General features: G+C 42.0%; 1 protein-coding gene across 1 annotated transcript in view; it reads right to left on the bottom strand.

Annotated features, from left to right (window-relative positions):
• Positions 1 to 23,313, bottom strand: part of BLTP3B (bridge-like lipid transfer protein family member 3B) — a 62,607-nt gene that overhangs the window by 24,038 nt on the left and 15,256 nt on the right. Inside the window, exons 4-9 of the mRNA XM_048499480.1 lie at positions 21,086 to 21,177; positions 19,728 to 19,917; positions 15,849 to 15,989; positions 14,602 to 14,772; positions 11,689 to 11,869; positions 10,536 to 10,619 (exon numbers count right to left, since the gene is read on the bottom strand). Of these exons, the coding sequence (XP_048355437.1) occupies positions 10,536 to 10,619; positions 11,689 to 11,869; positions 14,602 to 14,772; positions 15,849 to 15,989; positions 19,728 to 19,917; positions 21,086 to 21,177 (859 nt within the window). The remainder of the gene's footprint in view (positions 1 to 10,535; positions 10,620 to 11,688; positions 11,870 to 14,601; positions 14,773 to 15,848; positions 15,990 to 19,727; positions 19,918 to 21,085; positions 21,178 to 23,313) is intronic.

The following is a 23,313-nucleotide window of genomic DNA, read 5'->3' as shown; positions in this document are numbered from 1 at the left end:
TTCATAGTCTGTGAAAGTTGAGAAACTGAACTATGAATAAGGAAATTCACTTTGTCATTTAATTTCTTCATAGGTATAATACTACTTATTTATGTGATGAGGTGCTGTATTACTAAAATAAAATAGTCAAGTGACGTTTCTGCAGACTTAAGGGACCTCCTAGGTCTGCAGAAAAATCTGAAATTTTAAGAAAGGGTTTTAAATCCCCCTTATTTAAAAAAAAGCATTGCCTCTGCATGCACAAGTAATGCTCCTTACACTTAAAGTGGCTGTGGCTGCTGTAGAGAGCCAGGGCTGGCTGGTTCAGTCACCAGGCCAGCTCATGGCAACTGACACCAGGAATGACCCCTGGGTTGCACCGTGGCCACCTGGGGTAAGCCATGACTGCGGCAGACACCTGAAGCTGTTCCAGGCTTGTAGGTAAGTGGTTGGGTGGGGGAGATGGGATTCCTCCTCCTCCCTGCCCCATTAAAGGGAGATGGGATCCCCCCACAAGTTACACAGGCCCGCACTTGTAATATTGTATTGTGAACAAGATAATCAATCTGCAGCATCTTCATTCCATTTCCCAGTTTCAGGCAACCTGCAAGATGTTGAGCATATAAGCAAGGAACCCAGGAGATCTCATAGGAGAGGATACATTCCATTCCCCCCTTTTGTTTCTTCCCACTCCTCTTCTTTCAGGGATACAGTCTTTCTCTCCCACTTCCTCTCAGTCTTTCTTCCTCCCATCCTCCTGCAGTTCACTCAGCAGTGGCCAAGAATGGAAAGGACCCCACAGTGGGTGCTGCTTCTTCTCCCCCACCTTGCTAGCTCAAGTGGCAGGAAGATGATGTTGGCTCCTGGTCCTCCTTCTCCCTCACCCACAGTGCCATTGCCCTAGTAGCAAAACGGAAAGGAGCAGCAGTGGACAAGGCAACTGGCCAGGAAGAGCAGAGTGACCTGCTGGTGTTCATTTTGGAGGGCTTTTCTCAAAGCCACATCTTTTTAAAAACAGTGTATTTTTTATCAGAGAAGGGGTTTGCAGGGTTTTCTCTTTTTCTCCTTGTAAGGTTTCTATGAGCTGAGAGTGCTGGGGGTGGGGGTTATCAGGGGTTAACAGAGGGGTTACTCTCTTTGTCCTGGGCTACTAAAAGGTGAGACTCCTGAGGTGGAGTCCATTCAGTCTTTAGTTCAGTCTCTCTGGAGACAGCCAGTAGCCTAGCTGGCTGTGTATAATTTCACTTCTTCTTTTTAAATAAATAAATTAATTAATTAATTAATAAGGACATTTTTTTTGAGGGATGGTATTAGGTACAGATGGCTCAAAGGGGGCTGACTGACAAAGTTTAATATCTAAATATATAAACAAAGCAAGCAGATATGAAGACAGGAAGCCCCAGCAGGGGGGATGGGGGGCTTCCCAGTGTTTTTTTTACACTGAGTGTCACATGTATGACCTATCTGCCACTGGGCCAGAATTAGGTGGGTGTGCCCCAGCTGCAATGAACTCCTGGCATACAAGAGAGCAGTGTCCAGTTCTCTCTGCTGAAACCAAAGGTAGCAAGACCTAAGGAGAAGCTAGAGAGAGGCAGAGAGGGGCAACAAACAAGGGGCTTTCAGGGATCTAGCTTGGCAGGGTCCCCCCTCCCAAGAGTGAGACATCTCTTCAGATGTCATGGAGAATGAGAGTCTGGGTGACAGAGGGGTGCCAGGTCTGCGGTGGGGGAGGAGATGTTCCCTTAGATGGGATCCTTCCTTAGTTGGTGGTCCCTGGATATCTCTCGCACTTGCAGGGATCTCCCTACAGCGGGGGAGGTGGGGGGCTCCTTGTAGTGGAGTGATTCGATCACATCAGGAATATAGGAGTTGGGTTTGTGACAGGCGTGACCGCATGGTGACTTGCCTGCCACAGATGCCTGAATGCAGGGATTGCGGAATTATGTCACGCTACGTCCTAGATAAACTGTTAAGACAGTGCTGGGGTGGAGTCAGCAGTTATGTGGTCCCACATTGGTACCAATGACATTGGGAAATGTGGCAGGGGAGGTTCTGGGAAGCTAAATGTTAGGCTGCTAGAGAAAAAGGTTAAAATCCAGGACCCCCCAAGGTGGCATTCTCTGAAATGCTACCTGTTTCCACCTTTAGCGCAGAGCCGAGCTAGGCAAGCGGAGATGCAGGGGTCTCAATGCGTGGATGAGAAAGGTGGTGCAAGGCAGAAGGGGTTTCCAGATTTGTGTCAGGGAACTGGGGAACCTTTTGGGATAAGGCAGGCCTTGTATACAAAAGGGGCCAGAGCCTGCATGCTTAACCAGCAAGAGGAACCAGGCTGCCTGGCGCTCAACATTAAAAAAAGGTGGCAGAACAGCTTTTTAAACTTGATCCCTCAGGGGGAAAGCCGACAGAGAGCTGAGGTGACTTAGGTTTGAGATCTACAGAGTCCATGGGGATGCAGACAGAGAAGGAGGTTTTCACAAATCCAACCACATACAAGTAGAAGAAAGGGAACACAGCAATGTGAGTGAAGTGATAAGTGTCTACAAAGAGGCTAGAGGGCAAAACAGCACATAAATCCCAGGTTAGGGACAGAGACAAGAGTATACAAGTGTCTCTACTGCTAATAGTAGAAGCATTAAGACCTAAAATGGGGGGAGCTGGAGTACAGAGTTTTGAAGGAGGACATTGATATAGTGGGCATCACAGGAGACATGGTGGAATGAGGGAAGAGAACCAGTGGGATGCTGTTATCCCAGGTTACAGGCTCTACAGGAAAGGGATACCAGACAAAAAAGAGCGTATTGGGGGGGTGGAGTGGCCCTCTACATCAAAAGAAGAGCATAGTGTCACATAAAATAGACAATGCAGGGGAGGCTGATTCCCCTACAGAAGCACTGTGGATATCAATACCAGAAGGGGTGAAGCATAGTTGTAACATTAGGGAATATCATTATAAGTCCCCCTGACCAAAAAGCGCACAAGAGAAGGATTCTAGAGATGGGAAAAAGAAATTAGAGAGGCCAACAAAAGCAAAAATATGCGTGGTAATGGTGAATTTTAACCCTATCCCCATATAAGAAGCTGGAAAATGCATGATATGTTCGGGTCATAGTAAAAGGGAGAGAAACATTCCTGGATATGCTAGAAATGACTGTGAAAAGCTTAGAAGCAGATGGTGGTTGTAGAACCAACCAGGGAGATGTGATCCTGAGATCTAATTCTATGTGGGACCCAGGACACTGGTGCTTGAGTGGAAGTCCCAAAGTGTTGTTGAGCCGATAGAGAACAGCGACCCACAATGCTGTCAGATTCCAGTATCTCTGCATGCAGAACAAGTGACAACTACTAATGTAGTTACATTTGCACTTCAGAAAGGGAAATTTCTCTCCAAAGATGAGAGGGGATAGTGCATGGGGAAGCTGGAAGAAAGGAGAAAATCAAGAGAGAGTCAAAAAATGTCCAAGATGGCTTGGAGGTTATTTACAAAAACACAGTCTTACAAAAGCTCAGCTGGAATATGTGTTCCCTTGGAGTTAGGAAAGAGCAGCGCCCAGTCAAAAAAAGAAACCACCATGGTTAACAAAGGGGCGTTGAGGAAATTGTTAGGGAAAAAAAGAAAAGTGTCTTTTTTAGAAAATGGCAGAGTTCCAACTTAACTGATAAAAGAATACAGAAGGAGAACACAAATGAGTGGCAAAAGAGGAAACAAGTTAGCTGTAGGGAGGCAAAAAAGGTTATAAAGGAACACATGGCTGTGAACATCAAAACCAGCAAATAGCAAACAAGTTCTTCAAGTACATCAAAGCAGAGGAAGCCAGCAAAGAGGCGCTGAGTAGGCCACGTTAGATGACAAAGGAACAAAGGGTGTGCTACAAGATGACAGGAGATTGCCAGAAAAGCTGGAATGAGATTCTTTGCATCTGTCTTCACCCAAGAGGGAGGTGAGGAAAATTTCCTGCACCTGAACCAAGCTTCTTAGGGCTGAATCCGAGGAACTAACAAAAGATAGTGGTAGACAAGGAAGAAGTTCTGTGCAGCCATAGTTGATTCAAACTACAAATGTTCCACCTTAATCCCTGGCCCAGATTGCATTCACCCAAGAGTTCCTTGATTAAGAGCTCAAGCAGCATGAATGTGCTGATCTTCTGCTCACTTTAATGGCATGCAGCTTATCCTTGAGAATCCAGGCTCCATCCCTGAAGAGACTGGAGAGAGATGGCCAATGTCACACCAATCTTTAGAAAAGGATCTAGAGGGGGACCCGAGGAAATTACAGGCCAGTCAGTTTTGACATCTGTTCCTGGCAAATTAGTAGAATCTGTCAATTAAAGATAAAATTATAAAACATGTAGAAAAGCAAAGGCAACCAGCTACTTAGAAAAGAAAAGTAGAAAGAGTCAGCATGTAAGCTTTTGCAGAGAGCAAATCCTGTCTATACAAACTTACTAGAGTTCTTTGAGGGATGTAATAACAGGCATGTGGATAAGAGGGAACCAGTGGACATTGTCTACTTGGATTTCCCAAGGCTTTTGACAAAGTTCCTCACCAGAGACTATTGAGAAAACTCAGCAATGAAGGAATAAGAAGTATGGATTAAAAACTGGTTGAAAACAGGAAGCAAAGAGTGGGTGTAAATGGGAAATTCTCACAATGGAGAGATGTAGAGGTGGTGTCCCCAAGGATCCGTGTGGGACCAGTGCTCTTTAACCTATTCATAAATGACCTGGAAGTAGGGGGTGGGTAAGCGTGGTGGCAAGTTTGCAGATGATACCAAATTATGTAGGGTGGTGAGAACCACAAAAGGATTGCTTGAGGAGCTCCAAGCGGGACCTTGATAAATTAGGTGAGTGGAGCTAGAAATGGCAAATGCAGTTCAATGTAGCAAAATGCAAAGTGATGCACATAGGGGCAAAAAATCCAAACTTCACATACATGCTACAGGGGTCAGTGCTATCAGTCACAGACCAGGAAGAGGGATTTAGTCTTAGTTGATAGTTCCATGGGAATGTCAACTCAATGTATGGCAGCTGTGAAAAAGGCAAACTCTATGCTACAGGATAATTAGGAAAGGAATTGAGAATAAAACTGCAAAGATTGTCATACCCTTATATAAAGCTGTGGTCGCGACCGCACTTGGAGTACTGTGTTCAGTTCTGGTAGCCACATCTCAAAAAAGGATATTGAAGAGATAGAAAAGTGCAGAGAAGAGACGGCAAGGATGATTGAGGGACTGCAGCACCTTCCTTATGAGGAAAGAGCTGCAGCGTTTGGGACTCTTTAGTTTGGAGAGAGGAGGCGTCCTGAGGGGGGATATGATTGAAGTCTATAAAATTATGCATGGGGTGAAAATGTTGACAGAGAATTTTCTCTCTTTCTCTGGCATCCACCTAGGAACTAAAGAGGGGCATTCAGTAGAAAATGCTGGGGAAAAGGAATTAGACACTAATAAGGAAACACTTCTTCATAGCGTGTGATTGGTGTTTGGAATATGCTACCACAGGAGGTGGTGATGGCCTGCCTGGATAATAACTTTAAGGGAGCTTGGACTAGATTTGCTGGAGAATCGATTTATGGCTACCAATCTTGATCCTCTTTGATCTGAGATTGCAAGCCATGCCTTAACACCAGTAGTCAGGTGCTTTCGGGAGAACTAACATGCCACAGAAGGCCATTGCTTTCACATCCTACATGTGAACTCCCAAAGGCACCTGGTGGGCCACTGCGAGTAGCAGAGAGCTGGACTAGATGGACTCTGGTCTGATCCAGCTGGCTTGTTCTTATGTTCTTATGTTCTTATGTTCTTATGGAGGGAAGCAGTCATTCAGGTGCCCCCATTCATGTGACTGTCTGGCTGAAATGGCAGGAGAGTGGCACAGTTCTTCATCTTCCCTCACCAGCTTACAGCACAGGTATGTTGGCAGAAGGGGAAGCGATGCCAGTTCCTCCTCCCCCCCACCCACCCAACCACGTGCTGGCCAGGACCAGAGAGGCAATAGTGTTTGAGCTGGCACCTTTGTTCTGTACAGGCAGGCAGGGTTGGTTGGCTCCTCCTTCCCTGCCTTTTTATGATAAGTTTACATTGTCCGCACAAGCAGTTTTAAAAATATTTTTCTGCAAATCTTGCGGGAGGAGGGTCCCACAAGTTTGTAAATAGGGCCATGTTGAAAATTGTACACATTGAAAAGAATATTAACCACATTCAAATACTTGACAGTCACATTGTTCAAACTTTTTGGACACACTAATTAAAAAACTACAACTCAGCATATGCTTTTACCTGCTTTGTGGAAAGGGTAGTAGTCTACTGTCAATTGGCTAAAGGAGAGTTGCATAGCTCCTCCTGAAATACGCCTGTTGGCAGCACAACAAAATAATTATTTAACTAAGTACACAATCTTATGAACAAGACAGAAAAGATATAAAATGAATGTCAATATCAACCAAAATCCCCATCAACACATATTTGAATCAATTTCTTATAAAAATAGATGAACTCTTATTTAATTAGTTTAATTAGGCAAGTGGTAGCTATTGATTAGACTGCTGGACAGGTTCAGTTCTCCACCATGGAAGCTTACTGGGTAAACGGTCAGTCACACATTTCCAAGTCTAACCTACCCCACAGAGTTGTTACAGTGAAGATAAAATCGAGGAGCACCTGTGCTGTATGGCTTGCTGGCTTTCCTCAAAAGAAAAATGGAGTATAAATATCTACAAATAAGTAATGATTTAAGCTACCTGAGCAGTGAACATTTTCAATCCTTTTTGTGCTCATTTATTACACTTATGCAGTAATGAACAAAAGATGCTGTTACCAATGCATAAACATTCAATAAATATGGCTTAGACCATAAAAAGGAAAACAAAATTAATTAATGTTATTAAATTTACACCCCACCCTTCCCAACCAAGGTCAGACTCAGGGTAGTGTACATACAAATTAAAAACATGAAATAGTACATTAATTTATTTCCATAAAATTAACATTAGAATCTAAACTTAAAACTCATAGATGGCGAACAATCAATATCAGTTCCCCGGCCCATGTGTCATAATCTTTGCCAAAATAGTTGTTAAAGCATGGGCGAAAGAAATAAAAGAAAGAGGGAAGGTGCACATTTAAATGTGCATATTGATAATTGGGAGGCCAGCAAGATGGAATCGGACAAGCAGGTGACCTCAACCAAAAGCCCAGTGGAACATCTCTGTCTTACAGACTTTGCAGAACTGATTAAGGTCCCACAGGGCTCTGGTGTCAGCACATAGAGAGTTCCACAGGCTGGTGCCAAGGCCAAAAAGGCCCTGGCTCTGGTTGAGGGCAACCTAACGTCCTTGGGGCCAGGGACTGCCAATGAACAGCTTCATAGAGAAAACAAAACTCTACAGTGCTAAAGCAGGAAATCAAATAAAGTTCATTTACCCTTCTCCTTAGCATGAATATCATCACATATATGCAGGTCAAATGGGGAAATTACTAGATGGTATTGAAGTTTCTTTAACATCAAAATTATTAGTTTCAGTTTCTAATTGCATCATTATGATCAACAGCTGCTGAGGTCTGCTGTGTTTTCACCTCTTGAGAACTGGACATGTAGTAGGAACCCTGGAAACAAACATATAATTTTTTGAATTTGATCCTCAAGGATAAAGCATTTAAACATCTGAAAGTGAAAAGAAGTCCAGTACTCTATGAACCAAGATGGTTGAGCTCAGATGCTCCAAGAGCGAGCTCTGTTATTTTCTGAGTTCTTGGAGTTTTTTGAGCTTGTTATGCAGTTTTAATGAGCTTGGGAAGTGTGAGATTGTGAGCATGATAGGCTCAAGTTTTTTAGCAACTTTGGCTGCCTTCAGAGAACTGGGACTTGTTAGTTCAGCTGACGAACCATCACTTACCTGTGAGCATGGAGAATATGAAGCAAAACCAAGAAACATCAGGGTAAGAACCACAGCTATAGTGGAGAACTTCCTGGGTCATGCTGATAGACCTGGCTGAAAAGAGCTGCTAGGCAACCAGACCCAGGACAGAAGGGTTCCTAGAGCAATTGTGGCTTCAATAAGCTCTTTCTGAACTCCCTCGGCCGTAGTAGGGAACAGCATGGATGTTGCAGCGGGTCATCACTGCCGAGTTCTGCCCCACCCCAGTATTTTCATTCTATCAGGGGTGAAGCCAGAGACAAGAGATGTGTGAGTCAAGGATGGGATTCTCCTGGGAACTGAAGTTGATGTTGCCAGAAGAAAAAAAGCCCTGTGAACATTTTTCCTGTTCCTGCTCTTCTGTGACAGTAACATCATCAGTGAGAGCACCAGGAACAGCAAATGGAAAGAACCTGGTTGACAACAAGGGAACGAATGCAGCAGAATAGAAGAACAATAAGGGAACCAGTGAGTATCAGAGAACCTGGAAGGACATGGTAGATCCTGAAAGGCCCTATGAAGATTTTTAGAAGTTGCCCTAGAGGGTGGGGACACTCATGAGGCTGGGAGAACTAACAGGGTAACAGAGGCCAGCTAAAGAGAACTAGGACCACCCACACTCTATGTATGTAATACAAGGAGGGTGCAGGTTTTAGACTTAACTGGTATATAAATTGAGACACTATGCCCACTATGACATGGTGTCTCAATTTATCTAGAAACTCTACTATCCCTGGAATACACTATCCCTGGTCTCAATTTATGTCTCATTTATATCCCTAGAATACACGTTGCCCATGTTGTTACTTTTGTAATTTTAGACTTAACTGCCATGAATTAACATCTTGCGACAGAAACACAGACTTCTCTGGAAAGATCTTTGTGATCATATTAAGCGCATAGCAAGTTCTCTGTGTGGTGTTCTGAATTGCTAACTCCTGACATGATTAAGATCCTTCATGGATGGGAACTGTCAATTAGCTTAGTAATGGATTCTCTGATCTTATGGAGAGAGAACAGGGAATCATCTATATATGAGCAAAGAGTTTTAGAAGTATGTAGAATTTTCAATTTAAACCTATAGTATTAATTAATTAATTAGTTAGTTAATTGATTGATTGATTAATTAATTATATTTTGTGGACCGTCTCATCCCCAAGGGCTCTAAGGCAGTTCACAATACAATAAAACAATAAGTGCAAAACATCTAAAACACTTGAAGTTCAATATGCAGCATCAATCCAATAATAACAGACTACCCATATTGGTGGCACCTGGTCTAAAGGCCCGACCTTAAGGCTGGGAGGGCTGTAGCGTAAAGATGAAACCGGTGGGGGGGGGGGGTGCAATTTGTATAGTTTGCTATAGTTTGTATAGTTTATGATGATGTTACTTATGTATGTGCTTTGTTGTGAACTGGAAAAAGATGCAAGATGACTGATGACAGCTTTATTGTCATGAACAACCTATGTGTTTGCTATTAAAAAAAAGCTTCATCACAGGGGATCAGAGTTCTTTCTGATGAAAGGACACAACAACTGAGTTCTATACAGAGATCTCTCAGCTTGAATGTTGGTAAAAAATGTATAAGAACAGTCTTATCTGTGTCTAAACACAGGGAAACCAAACCTCTGTGTGAACAATCCTGTAAATATTTATCATAATTTTCTGGGGATCCTTCCCCTTTGTCCAAGGTTAATAGAAGACAAATATGTGGGTGGAGTATGAAATATCAGATGCAAAATGTCTTAAATGGAATAAAATTGGTCCATTTAAAGACCAGTGTTTTAACAACTTCTATGATAAAAGCATCTCTTGAACATTGTGAATTCATGCTGTCAAAAGGAGAGAGACTACTACATAATACACAATACATAAATGACTTTCTGCCTGCTATTAATAATTCTTAATAAAACATCAAGCTAAATCTTTGAAAGCGTAAAAGTCTTTGTATCGTTGTGACCTTGAACAGAGTTATCTGTTCTCCTTCAAGAAGATTTCAAATACCTGAGAGGCAATTCTGTCTCAGCTTGACATGATACTGATTTGTCCAACATTTTGGTTATCCTCACCTACACACTGCTTTCCTTTCTATGATACTGGGCAAGGCAGGTGGGATGCCACTACTGCTGTCAGACTGGAATACTAACTGTGTAATCCCTATAAGGGAGGGAAGCAGTCATTCAGGTGCCCCCATTCATGTGACTGTCTGGCTGAAATGGCAGGAGAGTGGCACAGTTCTTCATCTTCCCTCACCAGCTTACAGCACAGGTATGTTGGCAGAAGGGGAAGCGATGCCAGTTCCTCCTCCCCCCCACCCACCCAACCACGTGCTGGCCAGGACCAGAGAGGCAATAGTGTTTGAGCTGGCACCTTTGTTCTGTACAGGCAGGCAGGGTTGGTTGGCTCCTCCTTCCCTGCCTTTTTATGATAAGTTTACATTGTCCGCACAAGCAGTTTTAAAAATATTTTTCTGCAAATCTTGCGGGAGGAGGGTCCCACAGAAGATTTGTAAATGAGAACTTCATGTTGAAAATTGTACACATTGAAAAGAATATTAACCACATTCAAATACTTGACAGTCACATTGTTCAAACTTTTTGGACACACTAATTAAAAAACTACAACTCAGCATATGCTTTTACCTGCTTTGTGGAAAGGGTAGTAGTCTACTGTCAATTGGCTAAAGGAGAGTTGCATAGCTCCTCCTGAAATACGCCTGTTGGCAGCTGTAAAACAATTATTTGCTAAATTACACAATCTTATGAACAAGACAGAAAAGATATAAAATGAATGTCAATATCAACCAAAATCCCCATCAACACATATTTGAATCAATTTCTTATAAAAATAGATGAACTCTTATTTAATTAGTTTAATTAGGCAAGTGGTAGCTATTGATTAGACTGCTGGACCCAGGTTCAAGTTCCCACTCCACCATGGAAGCTTACTGGGTAACCTTCGGTCAGTCACACATTTCCAAGTCTAACCTACCCCACAGAGTTGTTACAGTGAAGATAAAATCGAGGCACACAATGCTGTAAGCTGCTTTGGCTTTCCCTCAAAAAGAAAAATGGAGTATAAATATCTACAAATAAGTAATGATTTAAGCTACCTGAGCAGTGAACATTTTCAATCCTTTTTGTGCTCATTTATTACACTTATGCAGTAATGAACAAAAGATGCTGTTACCAATGCATAAACATTCAATAAATATGGCTTAGACCATAAAAAGGAAAACAAAATTAATTAATGTTATTAAATTTACACCCCACCCTTCCCAACCAAGGTCAGACTCAGGGTAGTGTACATACAAATTAAAAACATGAAATAGTACATTAATTTTATTTCCATAAAATTAACATTAGGATCTAAACTTAAAACTCATAGATGGCAGACAATCAATATCAGTTCCCCAAGCCTATGTCATAATCCTTTGCCAAAATAGTTGTTAAAGCATGGGCGAAAGAAATAAAAGAAAGAGGGAAGGTGCACATTTAAATGTGCATATTGATAATTGGGAGGCCAGCAAGATGGAATCGGACAAGCAGGTGACCTCAACCAAAAGCCCAGTGGAACATCTCTGTCTTACAGACTTTGCAGAACTGATTAAGGTCCCACAGGGCTCTGGTGTCAGCACATAGAGAGTTCCACAGGCTGGTGCCAAGGCCAAAAAGGCCCTGGCTCTGGTTGAGGGCAACCTAACGTCCTTGGGGCCAGGGACTGCCAATGAACAGCTTCATAGAGAAAACAAAACTCTACAGTGCTAAAGCAGGAAATCAAATAAAGTTCATTTACCCTTCTCCTTAGCATGAATATCATCACATATATGCAGGTCCAAATGGGAAATTACTAGATGGTAAGAAGTTTCTTTAACATCAAAATTATTGAACAGTTTCACAATTGCATCATTATGATCAACAGCTGCTGAGGTCTGCTGTGTTTTCACCTGCTGAGAACTGGACATGGCAGCGGAACCCTGGAAACAAACATATAACCTTGTACAGATTTGATCCTCAGGATAAAGCATTTAAACATCTGAAAGTGAAAAGAAGTCCAGTACTCTATGAACCAAGATGGTGCCGAGCTCAGATGCTCCAGAACGAGCTCTGTTATTTTCTGAGTTTCTTGGAGTTTTTTTGAGCTTGTTATGCAGTTTGTGAGCTTAGGGAAGTGTGAGATTCTTGAGCATGATAGGCTCAAGTTTTTTAGCAACTTTGGCTGCACCTTCAGAGAACTGGGACTTGTTAGTTCAGCTGACCAGACCATCGCACTTACCCCTGTGGAGAGCATGGAGAATATGGAAACCAAAACCAAGAAACATCAGGAGTAAGAACCACAGCTATAGTGGAGGGAGCTTCCTGGGTCATGCTGATGGACCTGGCTGAAAAGAGCTGCTAGGCAACAAGACCCAGGACAGAAGGGTTTCCTAGAGCAATTGTGGCTTCAATAAGCTCTTTCTGAACTCCCTCAGCCATAGTAGAGACAGCATGGATGTTGCAGCGGGTCATCACTGCCCGAGTTCTGCCCCCCACCCCAGTATTTTCATTCTATCAGGGCTGAAGCTGAGGCAAGTGTGTGAGTCAAAGGATGGGATTCTCCTGGGAACTGAAGTTGATGTTGCCAGAAGAAAAAAAGCCCTGTGAGCATTTTTTTTCCTGTTCCTGCTCTTCTGTGACCCAGTAACATCATCAGTGAGCACCAGGGAACAGCAAATGGAAAGAACCTGGTTGACAACAAGGGAACCGAATGCAGCAGGAATAAGAAGGAACAATAAGGAACCAGTGAGTATCAGAGAACCTGGAAGGACACTGGTAGATCCTGAAAGGCCCTGAAGATTTTTAAGTTGCCCTAGAGAATTGGGGACACTCATAAAGGGCTGGGAGAACTAACAGAATCAACAGAGGCCAGCTAAAGAAGGCTTCTAGGACCACCCACACTCTATGTATGTAATACAAGGAGGGTGCAGGGTTTTAGACTTAACTGGTATATAAATTGAGACACTATGCCCACTATGACATAGTGTCTCAATTTATATCCCTAGAATACACTATCCCTGGAATACACTATCCCTGGTCTCAATTTATGTCTCATTTATATCCCTAGAATACACGTTGCCCATATTTGTTACTTTTTGTAATTTTAGACTTAACTGCCCATGAATTAACATCTTGCGACAGAAACACAGACTTCTCTGGAAAGATCTTTGTGATCATATTAAGCGCATAGCAAGTTCTCTGTGTGGTGTTCACAGATTGCTAACCACAGCATGATTAAGATCCTTCCTGTGGATGGGAACTGTCAGTGGCTTGGTAATGGATTCTCTGATCTTATGGAGAGAACAGGGAATCATCTATATATGAGCCAAAGAGTTTTAGAAGTATGTAGAATTTTCAATTTAAACCTATAGTATTAATTAATTAATTGATTGATTAATTGATTGATTGATTAATTAATTATATTTTGTGGACCGTCTCATCCCCAAAGGGCTCTAGGCAGTTCACAATACAATAAAAACCAATAAATTACTTAAAACATCTAAAAACACTTGAAGTTCAATATGCAGCATCAATCCAATAATAACAGACTACCCATATTGGTGGCACCTGGTCTAAAGGCCGGCCTTAAGGCTGGGAGGGGCTGGCAGCGCCCAAAGATGAAACCAGTGGGGGGGGGGGGCAATTTGTATAGTTTGCTATAGTTTGTATAGTTTATGATGATGTTACTTATGTATGTGCTTTGTTGTGAACTGGAAAAAAGATGCAAGATGACTGATGACAGCTTTATTGTCATGAACAACCCCTATGTGTTTTGCTATTAAAGCTTCATACGGGGGATCAGAGTTCTTTCTGATGAAGGACACAGCAACTGAGTTCTATACCAGTCTCTCAGCCGAATGTTGGTAAAAATGTATAAGAACAGTCTTATCTGTGTGTCTAAACACAGGAAACCAAACCTCTGTGTGAACAATCACAAATATTTATCATAATTTTCTGAGGATCCTTCCCCCTTTGTCAGGTTAATAAGACAAATATGTGGGTGGGTATGAAATATCAGATGCAAAATCATCTTAAATGGAATAAAAATTGGTCCATTTTAAAGACCAGTGTTTTAACAACTTCTATGATAAAAGCATCTCTTGAACATTGTAATTCATACTGTCAAAAAGGAGGAGAGAGACTACTACATAATACACAATACATAAATGACTTTCTGCCCACTGCTATTAATAATTCTTAATAAAACATCAAGCTAAATCTTTGAAACGTAAAAGTCTTTGTATCGTTGTGACCTTGAACAGAGTTATCTGTTCTCCTTCAAGAGATTTCAAATACCTGAGGCAATTCTGTCTCAGCTTGACATGATACTGATTTGTCCAACATTTGGTTATCCTCACCTACACACTGCTTTCCTTTCTATGATACTGGGCAAAACTGAGTGGGATGCCCACTACTGCTGTCAGACTGGAATACTAACTGTGTAATCCTAAAGAGTTATTCTATTCTAAGCCCATTCAGTTCAATTCATTCAGCTTTAAGTGAAGCTATCTTTGGATGCAGTCCAATAAAGATTTAGACACATCTGAGAGCCACTGAAATAAATGGGACTGAATTGATGAGATGCAAGTTTGCCTCTTTTACTGGATTGCATCATTGGCTTGGGATCATTTGCATCCATTAAATGTTAAAACACAATGACTGAGTAGCTTACCGGTGTGGATTCAGTAGCAAGGCTTTTCCTTTGTTCAGCTGATTTTTCTATTGCTTCACTAAGGGATTTTGCATACTGTACCATAGCTTTCAATTGGGAATCAGTTAAAACCCATAGCAAGTCATCCAGTATCAGAATCAGTTTGGATGCCACCACATTGCAATCTTTTAACTGTGGGATGAAAAGAGATTTTGGGAAGTTAATAACTTGTGTTTTTGATATTAAGCCAAGATTTGAATTATGTATTGAAACAGAACCTTAAGCAACGTTTAATGCCAGTAAACTGGAATCATTGCTGTCAATAATTGCTGCATCTTTGTGCCTCCTGCTGACCATGGCTGAGAGAAACTTTTTATGAACAGTAAGATGAGAATAAAGGTAAGCTCGAATGTGTATCTTATATGCTATATAAACAACCTATGCTTGACAAACAACCTAAAAAATGAGCACAGTCTATCTGTGTACAGTTCAGCCTGAATATTTCATTCAGTGGCAAAATAACATCTCTATTTATTACAAATATATTCTGTTTTTCCATAGGCATCCTTAAGGCAACTAACAAAGCAATCAAATAATTAAAAAAAGAAAGCTGGGGCAATCATCCTTACTATGGACAGTCAATCTGATAGCAAACTGACGGCTTAGCCACCTCATTCAGCTGGCAGTCACTATTGCTAAATAGTCTATACTAGTGGAGACCAATGAAGGACTGGCCTTACCCACAGGCAAGGCTTTGGTAAGTGATGCTCCCTATACCAAGAAGAAACAGCTTCAAGTACAGCTGATGTCCTTCTTTAATTTATCAGTTAACAGACCAAATGAACACACCCGCATATAGTGGTATCCACATTTGGTCTTACTAGTGACGGTACCATTAGTGATATCATTTCAAAAGTGGCGGGCCTTTGAGGGCCAGCACACCCTTGGTGGACAAGCCTCTCCCCTCCTCAGCCGCTCTAAGTTGGACAGGATGGGGAAGGACTCAACTCTTCTCTCACGTTCCAAGCCTTAGAGAGGCTTAACAGAATGTCAGAGAGTCCCCTACCTTTTCCCGGAAAAAGGATTTCACAAGAGTTTTTAAAAATCCAGAGCCCCTTCACAAAAATCCTGATCCTCATCCTCAAATTTTATCTATCTAATATATGACAAACTGATCTGGTGGTCAAAATGCTTCTGCTTTGGAATCTCTCAACTGCCTTCCATTATACAAATAGTATATATTGCTTCAAAGCAGTGTTTAACATTACCCTTCTTTTAAGTGTGATCCTAATTTTGGACTGGTTGGTAATAAGGCGAACTGGAGCACTCATGATTTCATGTTGTGAGCTTTGGATTGCATCTGCTTCTATTCTGATCATCTGCCAGTTGATCTCTTTAAACGTCAACACCTGCAAAAATAAACACAGCTTAGGAAGCACTACTAATCTAATAGAGCCTCATTATACAATTTTTTAAAAAGTCTTACTAAGCAGCTACGGAGATTCTGTCACAACACATTAATGTGTAGCATATTACACAGAAGTTTGAAAAATTATGAACTATGAGCTATTATTTTATAGTGCCTAAGAGTTCACAGAACATATATAAAACCTCTGGATAAGGCAAAATGTTAAATACAAAAATAATAAAAAATAGGAGTGCCATGAACTACAGAGTTATAAAAGACTAAAAGCTGGTGATAGAAATTTGAATAGTAAAAGAAATTTTATTAAAAGACCAGTGAATCAAAACAATTGCTCCAAATCTAAAACTAAAAAGATTTTTAATATACTGATTTATCAAAAGAGTTCTCTACTTGGTTTATTTTATATATAATGCAGTACAACAATAACACCCCCAAAGACAGACAAGCAGCAGCATAAACAAAAACGAAAAGTGGTTCCTAAAAATTTACACTGGATCAACAAGACTGGCAGTATCTGTGGCTAAGAACGGTCTGTATCAAGTACTGCACAGCTCACTCATTATACTTGGAGGCCTTGGAACAAAGCCTTTCCAGATTTTAAAAGAGAGAGATGCACATGTAGGAAAAGTCATTTCTCAAGATCTTCTAGGGATAATCCATTTGTAAATCTAAAGATAACTCGAGGCCTACAGCCAATATTTGGGGTGCACGCACAATTTTCCTCCCAGCTCCCCTTCAATAAACTAGGGAATAATTTTTCCCCTTTTGTTTCAGTGTCTTCTTTTCTGGATGCAAGCTCTGTTATTTCCTCCTTTATTCAGTATATTTTGAATGTGTATATTAAATCCATGGTTTGCATTTGCAAAATGTACATGACATTGTACATAGTTTCAACTATAGCGGCTAAAAATGTCTACCAACTAAAGTGTCTCAAATGGAGATGTAAATGTATAAGCCATCCTTGTTAAACATATCTTCTCTTACAGTTGCTACCTTCAGAAACAGATGAATGGTTAAGTTAGCATAAGGGCTCTCATTCATATTTGCTGTGCATGTTCCTTGAACCAGGTAGTTTCTCTGAAGTTGATCTGTAGGCTTATTTACATGTTCCTCAAGGGACACAATTCCCACTCACTGATACAAATTAAGTCTTTGGTCCTTTATAAGTGATGCAGCTCGCACAGAGCAAAGCACAATTTGAATTTCATTGAATATGAAATAAAGAACAGTGTAGTCCAGAACTGAAGCTAGGGAAACCTGCGCCTGGGGCGGACTCTGCATGTCCCCCCACATAGGCCCCCGTGCTGCCCCCGCGCCCCAGCTGTCACTGGGCCTGTCACTGGGCCAGCCTCGCTTGTCCTGGAGAGGGACGCTCTGAGCAGGGCTGGCCCAGCGTGTCAAGGAGGAGGCTGGTATGGCGCATCCCTCTCTTGGCACATCTCAGGGACTCGCCAACCCAGCCTCCTCCTTGGTGTACTGGGCCAGCCCCGCTCAGCCCATCCCTCTCCCTTGGACACGCCAAGAGAGGGGCGAGCACAGTGGCCTCTGCCAGGTCTGGCGGGGCAAGGGGGGGAAGGAGGACACGCCCCTCCTCCTTCCCTCCTCCCCCTTCCAGCCCTGGCAGAGGCCCGGAGAGGCCTGCCTGGGCAGCGCTGGCTGCATTGCACTGCGACCAAGTCATCTTTTGCCCGAGGGATGGGCCAAGGCCTACCTCTCAGTCTGAAGTGTGGGGGCAATTCCCCAATGTGACTTAATGGGGACACCCGGGGCATTTGTCCCTGGATGTCCCCATTGCATCTACACCACTGATGTAGTCTGAAATCTTTGCACAGATCTAAAGGACCTGTGAGCAGCCACTAAGGCAGACCTGGGCATTATACGGCCTGCGGGCCGTATCCGGCCCGCCAGATGACCCTGACCGGCCCCCCTGCCTTGCTGGGGAGCACAGGCGTTTTTGCCTAGGGACAGTACCTCTTGTCCCCGGGCGCATCCATTTTGGTCACGTGGGGGGCGCCAAAACGTCCCTGCACACAAGCTGATTCAGTAGGCCTTAGCAAGCTGGGCACTGAGGTAGCAACTGTTGCCTGTTGTAGCCCCGCCCACTCTGTACGGTGGCCTGGCGTGTCCAGGGGGCGGGGGAGAAATCCCACTGTGCTCCCAGGAGCAGGACTGGGGCGCTCCGCCTCCCCTCCCTCTGACCCAGTGTGCCTTATTCTCCCTTACTCACTAGCCTTCTCGGCAGACTGGCTCCGATAGGCACAGGAGAAGGGAAGCTGAGCTGGATCCCAGCAGCAACAGAACTGATGATGATGCTGGCATTTGTTTGGTAAACCTTCAGATGGGGGTGATTTGTGAGAGATTTATATGCTTAAAAGTTAATTTCCCCTTGCACTGGCTTGGAGCTGTTTCTCAGGCCAGCCTACCTCACAGGGTTGGTGTAAGGACAAAATTAGGAAAGAGAGTTGGTGGAGAGAGAGCCATGTATGTTTTGCTGGGGGTGGGGGGTGATCTGTGAGAGATATTGCTGACATTTGTTTGGTAAATCTTCTGATGGGGGTGATTTGTGAGAGATTTACATGCTTAAAAGTTAATTTTCCCTTGAACTGGCTTGGAGCTGTTTCTCAGGCCTACCTCAGCTGTTTCTCAGGCTAACCTACCTCACAGGGTTGGTGTAAGGACAAAATTAGGAAAGAGAGTTGGTGGGGAGAGAGCCATGTATGTTTTGCTGGGGGTGGGGGGTGTTTTGGGAAGTGGTGCAAAAAAATCATTGTTTGGTCGTGGTGGGGAAGGGTGGCCGCCCATACCGGGGGAGGGGGCGCCAAATTCAGGTTTTGTCCCCGGGCTCCAGTTTGCATAGATACACCTCTGCTGGGGAGTGAGGCGCCTTTGAAAGCCCCGCAGAAGCTGGTTGCCTTGGCTGCCGGCTTCTGCGGGGCTTTCAAAACCACCTCGCCCCCCTGGCTTGCTGGGGAGCGAGGCGCCTTTGAAAGCCCCGCAGAAGCCGGTTGCCTTGGCTGCCGGCTTCTGTGGGCTTTCAAAACCACCTCGCCCCCCCTGCGTTTTGGCCCGGCCCTAAACAATATTTTCTGTTTCTTATGCGGCCCCATGGAAAAAATAATTGCCCACCCCTGCACTAAGGGTTAAGTCACATGTTATAAAGGCATGCCTCCCAACTGTGCATAGCTAAGATTTGCTTCAGGACTGCAATTTTCAGGGCCTTAAGACAGAGGCCTTATACCTTCTCCCTGTATACTAATTTCCCAACCTACAACTTCAGGAAAAAGTTATTTGCTCCACTGAGGAAACTTACATGTACTGGTGGGCTATACACAAGATTCCCCAGCAGGTCAAACAGCAGCTCCCCAGGACTATTTCACACAGGGCAAATGGTATGAGGAAGAAGGCTTAAGTACTCTTTCTCCATGCACTGTGATCCCAATACAAATTAGTCCTGTGCCTACCAGGGAGGCATGAAATTCCAGAACATGTCTTTGTAATGTGTAACTCATTTCTACATCAGCAACTATCATACCACCTGGGATATATGCAAATGAGAGCTAAATATGAGACATTACCATTATTAAAATAACTTAAATCGTAATGGTAGGATCAAGGTAAAACTAACCTGGACATCCATTAATGGTCAGACAATGCTATATTAATTAGTCAGACAATGCTATATTTTTGAAATTAGCTTATTATAAATGTAAGATGACATTACCTCTCCACGCTGAGACTCTTGTATGCGAGTAAATTTTAAGTCACCATGTTCCCAGTTGGCATTTACACTATATATTCTCAGCTGAGAAAGCTCAAATGAAGCATTGAAAGCTTTTGCTCCAATTCGGATTATAATGGAGTTTACAGAAACTGATATTCCTTCTACCACTTTTTCAGCAAAACCATATTCACTGGAGAAATAAAATGCAGGCATTTCCATCAGAATTTTAGTATACTTTTATGAAGTTATTGTAAACTTACATAAACACAGTATATGCAATTCAAAGGAAACAGGTGTAAAGCAATGAGCTGAGCATCGTTCCTTGCAGAATTTGAAGCCATCAAATGAGACTGTCCCCAGAAACCACAGCTAAGGTCTAGGCAAGCCAATGGTCAAATCCCCTACTCCTGCAATTCTGTACTAAGTTGGGAACTCAGAGAAACCACCTTTGAAAAAGTAGGTGAGAAGCAAAAGTGACAATCTATCTCAAAAGCTTAGGAGGTTCAGATAATACACCTTGAATGATTTATTGCTTGTAAGAATCAGATATGCTGAAGTCTCAAAGAAAGCTATATGCCACTACTCCTTTTAATATATAATTCCTAATGGAATAATCCCAATAGAATGATTTGTTGTACATATTCAAGAAATGTATCTTTACAAGCAAGTTTTTGTCCCCTCCAGATATCATTACAAACTATTTACAAAAACACCTCTGAGTTTCATAAGTACAGTGTTCTTATGCATGGAGTGGAGTATTGGGGGTGGGGGGCAGGGAAGAGACCTTTGCTAATTTTCTCCTTATGAGACAATGATCATACTGCAGAAACAGATCATGAACTAGCCTTTGCATGGAGACAACCATTGTGACTAATGACCATTTTAAGTGCTCATGGTGACTTAATGAGATGTTATTCACCATGTGAGGTTATTTATTTCCATACCATGAAAAACTTTACTTACCCACTTCCATGTACTAAGCCTCTACTAAAGGGACAGGGATTTTTCTACTTCGCAATTCTAAAATGCCAGCTATGAGCTCTATTTATTTTCACCCCAGTTCCTGGGATTTGATCCTATACATGGGAGGGTGATAACGGAGAAGATAAGCAACCACTGAACTGGCCCTCAGAAGACCATCCAAGTTCAAACACATCTTGTCAGTCAGTTTTATTACGGCCATTAGGCCAGTAAACAAACACATCTTGCTTTTCAGAACCAGATTATGAATTTAGTTCAACATTAAAGAACAGATTGCATTATATCAATACATTAACATAGAGAAATCATGTCTCCTGATTATATCCTAACAGACCTCCCACCCCATATCTATTTTTTTAAATTAAATAGAAACTGACCTTTGTCCTGATGCAGTTGCTATAGGTGATGGTCCGTTAGGGGCACGTGGCTCTTCACATGTACTCATTTCCATTATTACTTTATCCAATGACTTTGGATATACAAAAGAAATTTGGCACATATTTGTTAATGGATGCATCTCACAGAATCTTTTTTTTAAAAGAAACATTAACAATAACAGGGAATAGTCAACAAAATGTTTCAAGACTAATTTGACAGGTGCATTTTATCTAAATACTTAATTTGACAGTCAGATCAAATGTACTGAGTATTACATGTCACAAATTTAGCCCTATTAAAGTATTCTTTAGTCTGATTTGGTTCATCTCTGAAAACCCTAAGAATTACAATGCTTAGCAACAAATCCAGAAGTTTAATTCTCTGTACTGTACTCAAAGCATAGTTAGTGACCTACTGATTTCTGTTTCAGTAATAGAAAAAGGAAATGAGAAAAGCACTTTCTGAGTATTTATCAGGAAATTACTCCACAATGAGCAGCTGAAAGATACTTCATCTAAGTCCAAACCCGACTGCTTTTTACTCTACTGAAAACTGTCAGCTATTCCACTACTTGAAAAGCAAATGATTGCCTTAAGATTTTGTGTTCTAAAGAGGCTCCTCTTTGCCCAGGAAAATATACTTGTAATTAAGACTGTAAGCACATATATTTAAACAAGTGTTTCGGAAAGTAACAGTTATTTACAGTACACAGATGGGGCAGCCATTACTCTCTGAAAATATTCTTGTACTAAAATGCTTCTACACGACTAAATTTGTAGACGGGAATTTGCTAAACAGAAGCTGCTTAAGAAAAACAAAATCTTGTTCTATGACCCAGTTATACCTTACCAAACTACATTCCATAAATGTCAGCAGTCTTAATCAAGGTTAGTAATTGAATATGCTCATTAAACAAATACACTACCTTAATGAACAAGCTGACTTCCTGATACGATTTTATCAGTTGGAACAATTAGGTTCTCGTAGCAATGCCAGTTATGCAAATTTGGCTTCAGACTCATACCTAAGAGAGGTGATCTCTTAACTTAAAGTTAACACGGGTCAGCCTGCATGGCACTTACTTCACCAAGCAGTGCTATTCTAAGTAATAGCATATATACCTTCAGAATCTAATGTTAAAGAGTCCCAACCTGGCAGTTCTAATGACAGGAGACTTGATTTGACTATGTTACAGGTTTTTTAACTTCTCATAAGCAGCAACAGCAGGAAAAAATGCACGTAAGGGATCATGATTCCATTGGAAGGACTCTGAGAATTTTAACACAATTGCTACTGTGCAGTTATCTTAACACGTGAAAAATTACAATTATCTTAAGGTCAGTGGTGTTGGCCCTACAATTCAAATTTTCCCAGAAAACTCAGTTCACTACTTAGGATATTTCAAAATCCAAAAGGAGAAGAATTAAAAAATAAATAAAAGTGACAGTAAACCATTTTCAAATTACCTAATGCTTACTGAAATATTTGGCAGTAAAGGAATTGATACCAAAACACATGCTTTATGACTGGGCATAAGGAACTGTCTCTACAAAAGAAATAACCTGACTCATATTGCATGAAACCCAACTCTGTTATTATCAAATCCCTATACAAAAATGCCAATTCTTTTTGTGGCAGTGCAATCCTAAGGAAAGTTGCTCCAGTCTAAGCCTTTAACTGGAATAAATAACTCTCCTTAGGATTGCACTGTTAATCTTTTTAACTTTTTTCCTACACGAGTTAACAAACTAGAAGTTTTCCTACCATCTTAGGCAGGATTGCCAACTTTTTGGAGCCTTTAGCCACCCCTGGAATGCTACCACAGAAGTTGAAGCTCCGCACAAAATGTCAGGGAGTGACGTTATGGATATCTGTAGTACAGGGGTAGGGAACCTGCGGCTCTCCAGATGTTCAGGAACTACAATTCCCATCAGCCCCTACCAGCATGGCCAATTGGCCATGCTGACTGAGGCTGATGGGAATTGTAGTTCCTGAACATCTGGAGAGCCGCAGGTTCCCTACCCCTGCTGTAGTAGATTTTCAACCTTTTAGGCAGAATCTCTGTTTAACAAGATGCCTTTTTAAATTAACATATTTTTTTAAAAATCGCTTTTGCATGCATACTGTTTAATCTGTAACACAGTGAACAGTCTTGTTCTGTGGTGGCAGCTGCTGCCAAAGCATTTTTAAAATATCTGCATAGCCAATCAGATATCCATTGACCAAT

The sequence above is a fragment of the Sphaerodactylus townsendi genome, linkage group LG06, assembly GCF_021028975.2.
Source record: "Sphaerodactylus townsendi isolate TG3544 linkage group LG06, MPM_Stown_v2.3, whole genome shotgun sequence".
NCBI lineage: Eukaryota > Metazoa > Chordata > Lepidosauria > Squamata > Sphaerodactylidae > Sphaerodactylus > Sphaerodactylus townsendi.
Note: the sequence above shows the minus strand (reverse complement) of the source record. Positions and strands in the feature narration are given on the sequence as shown.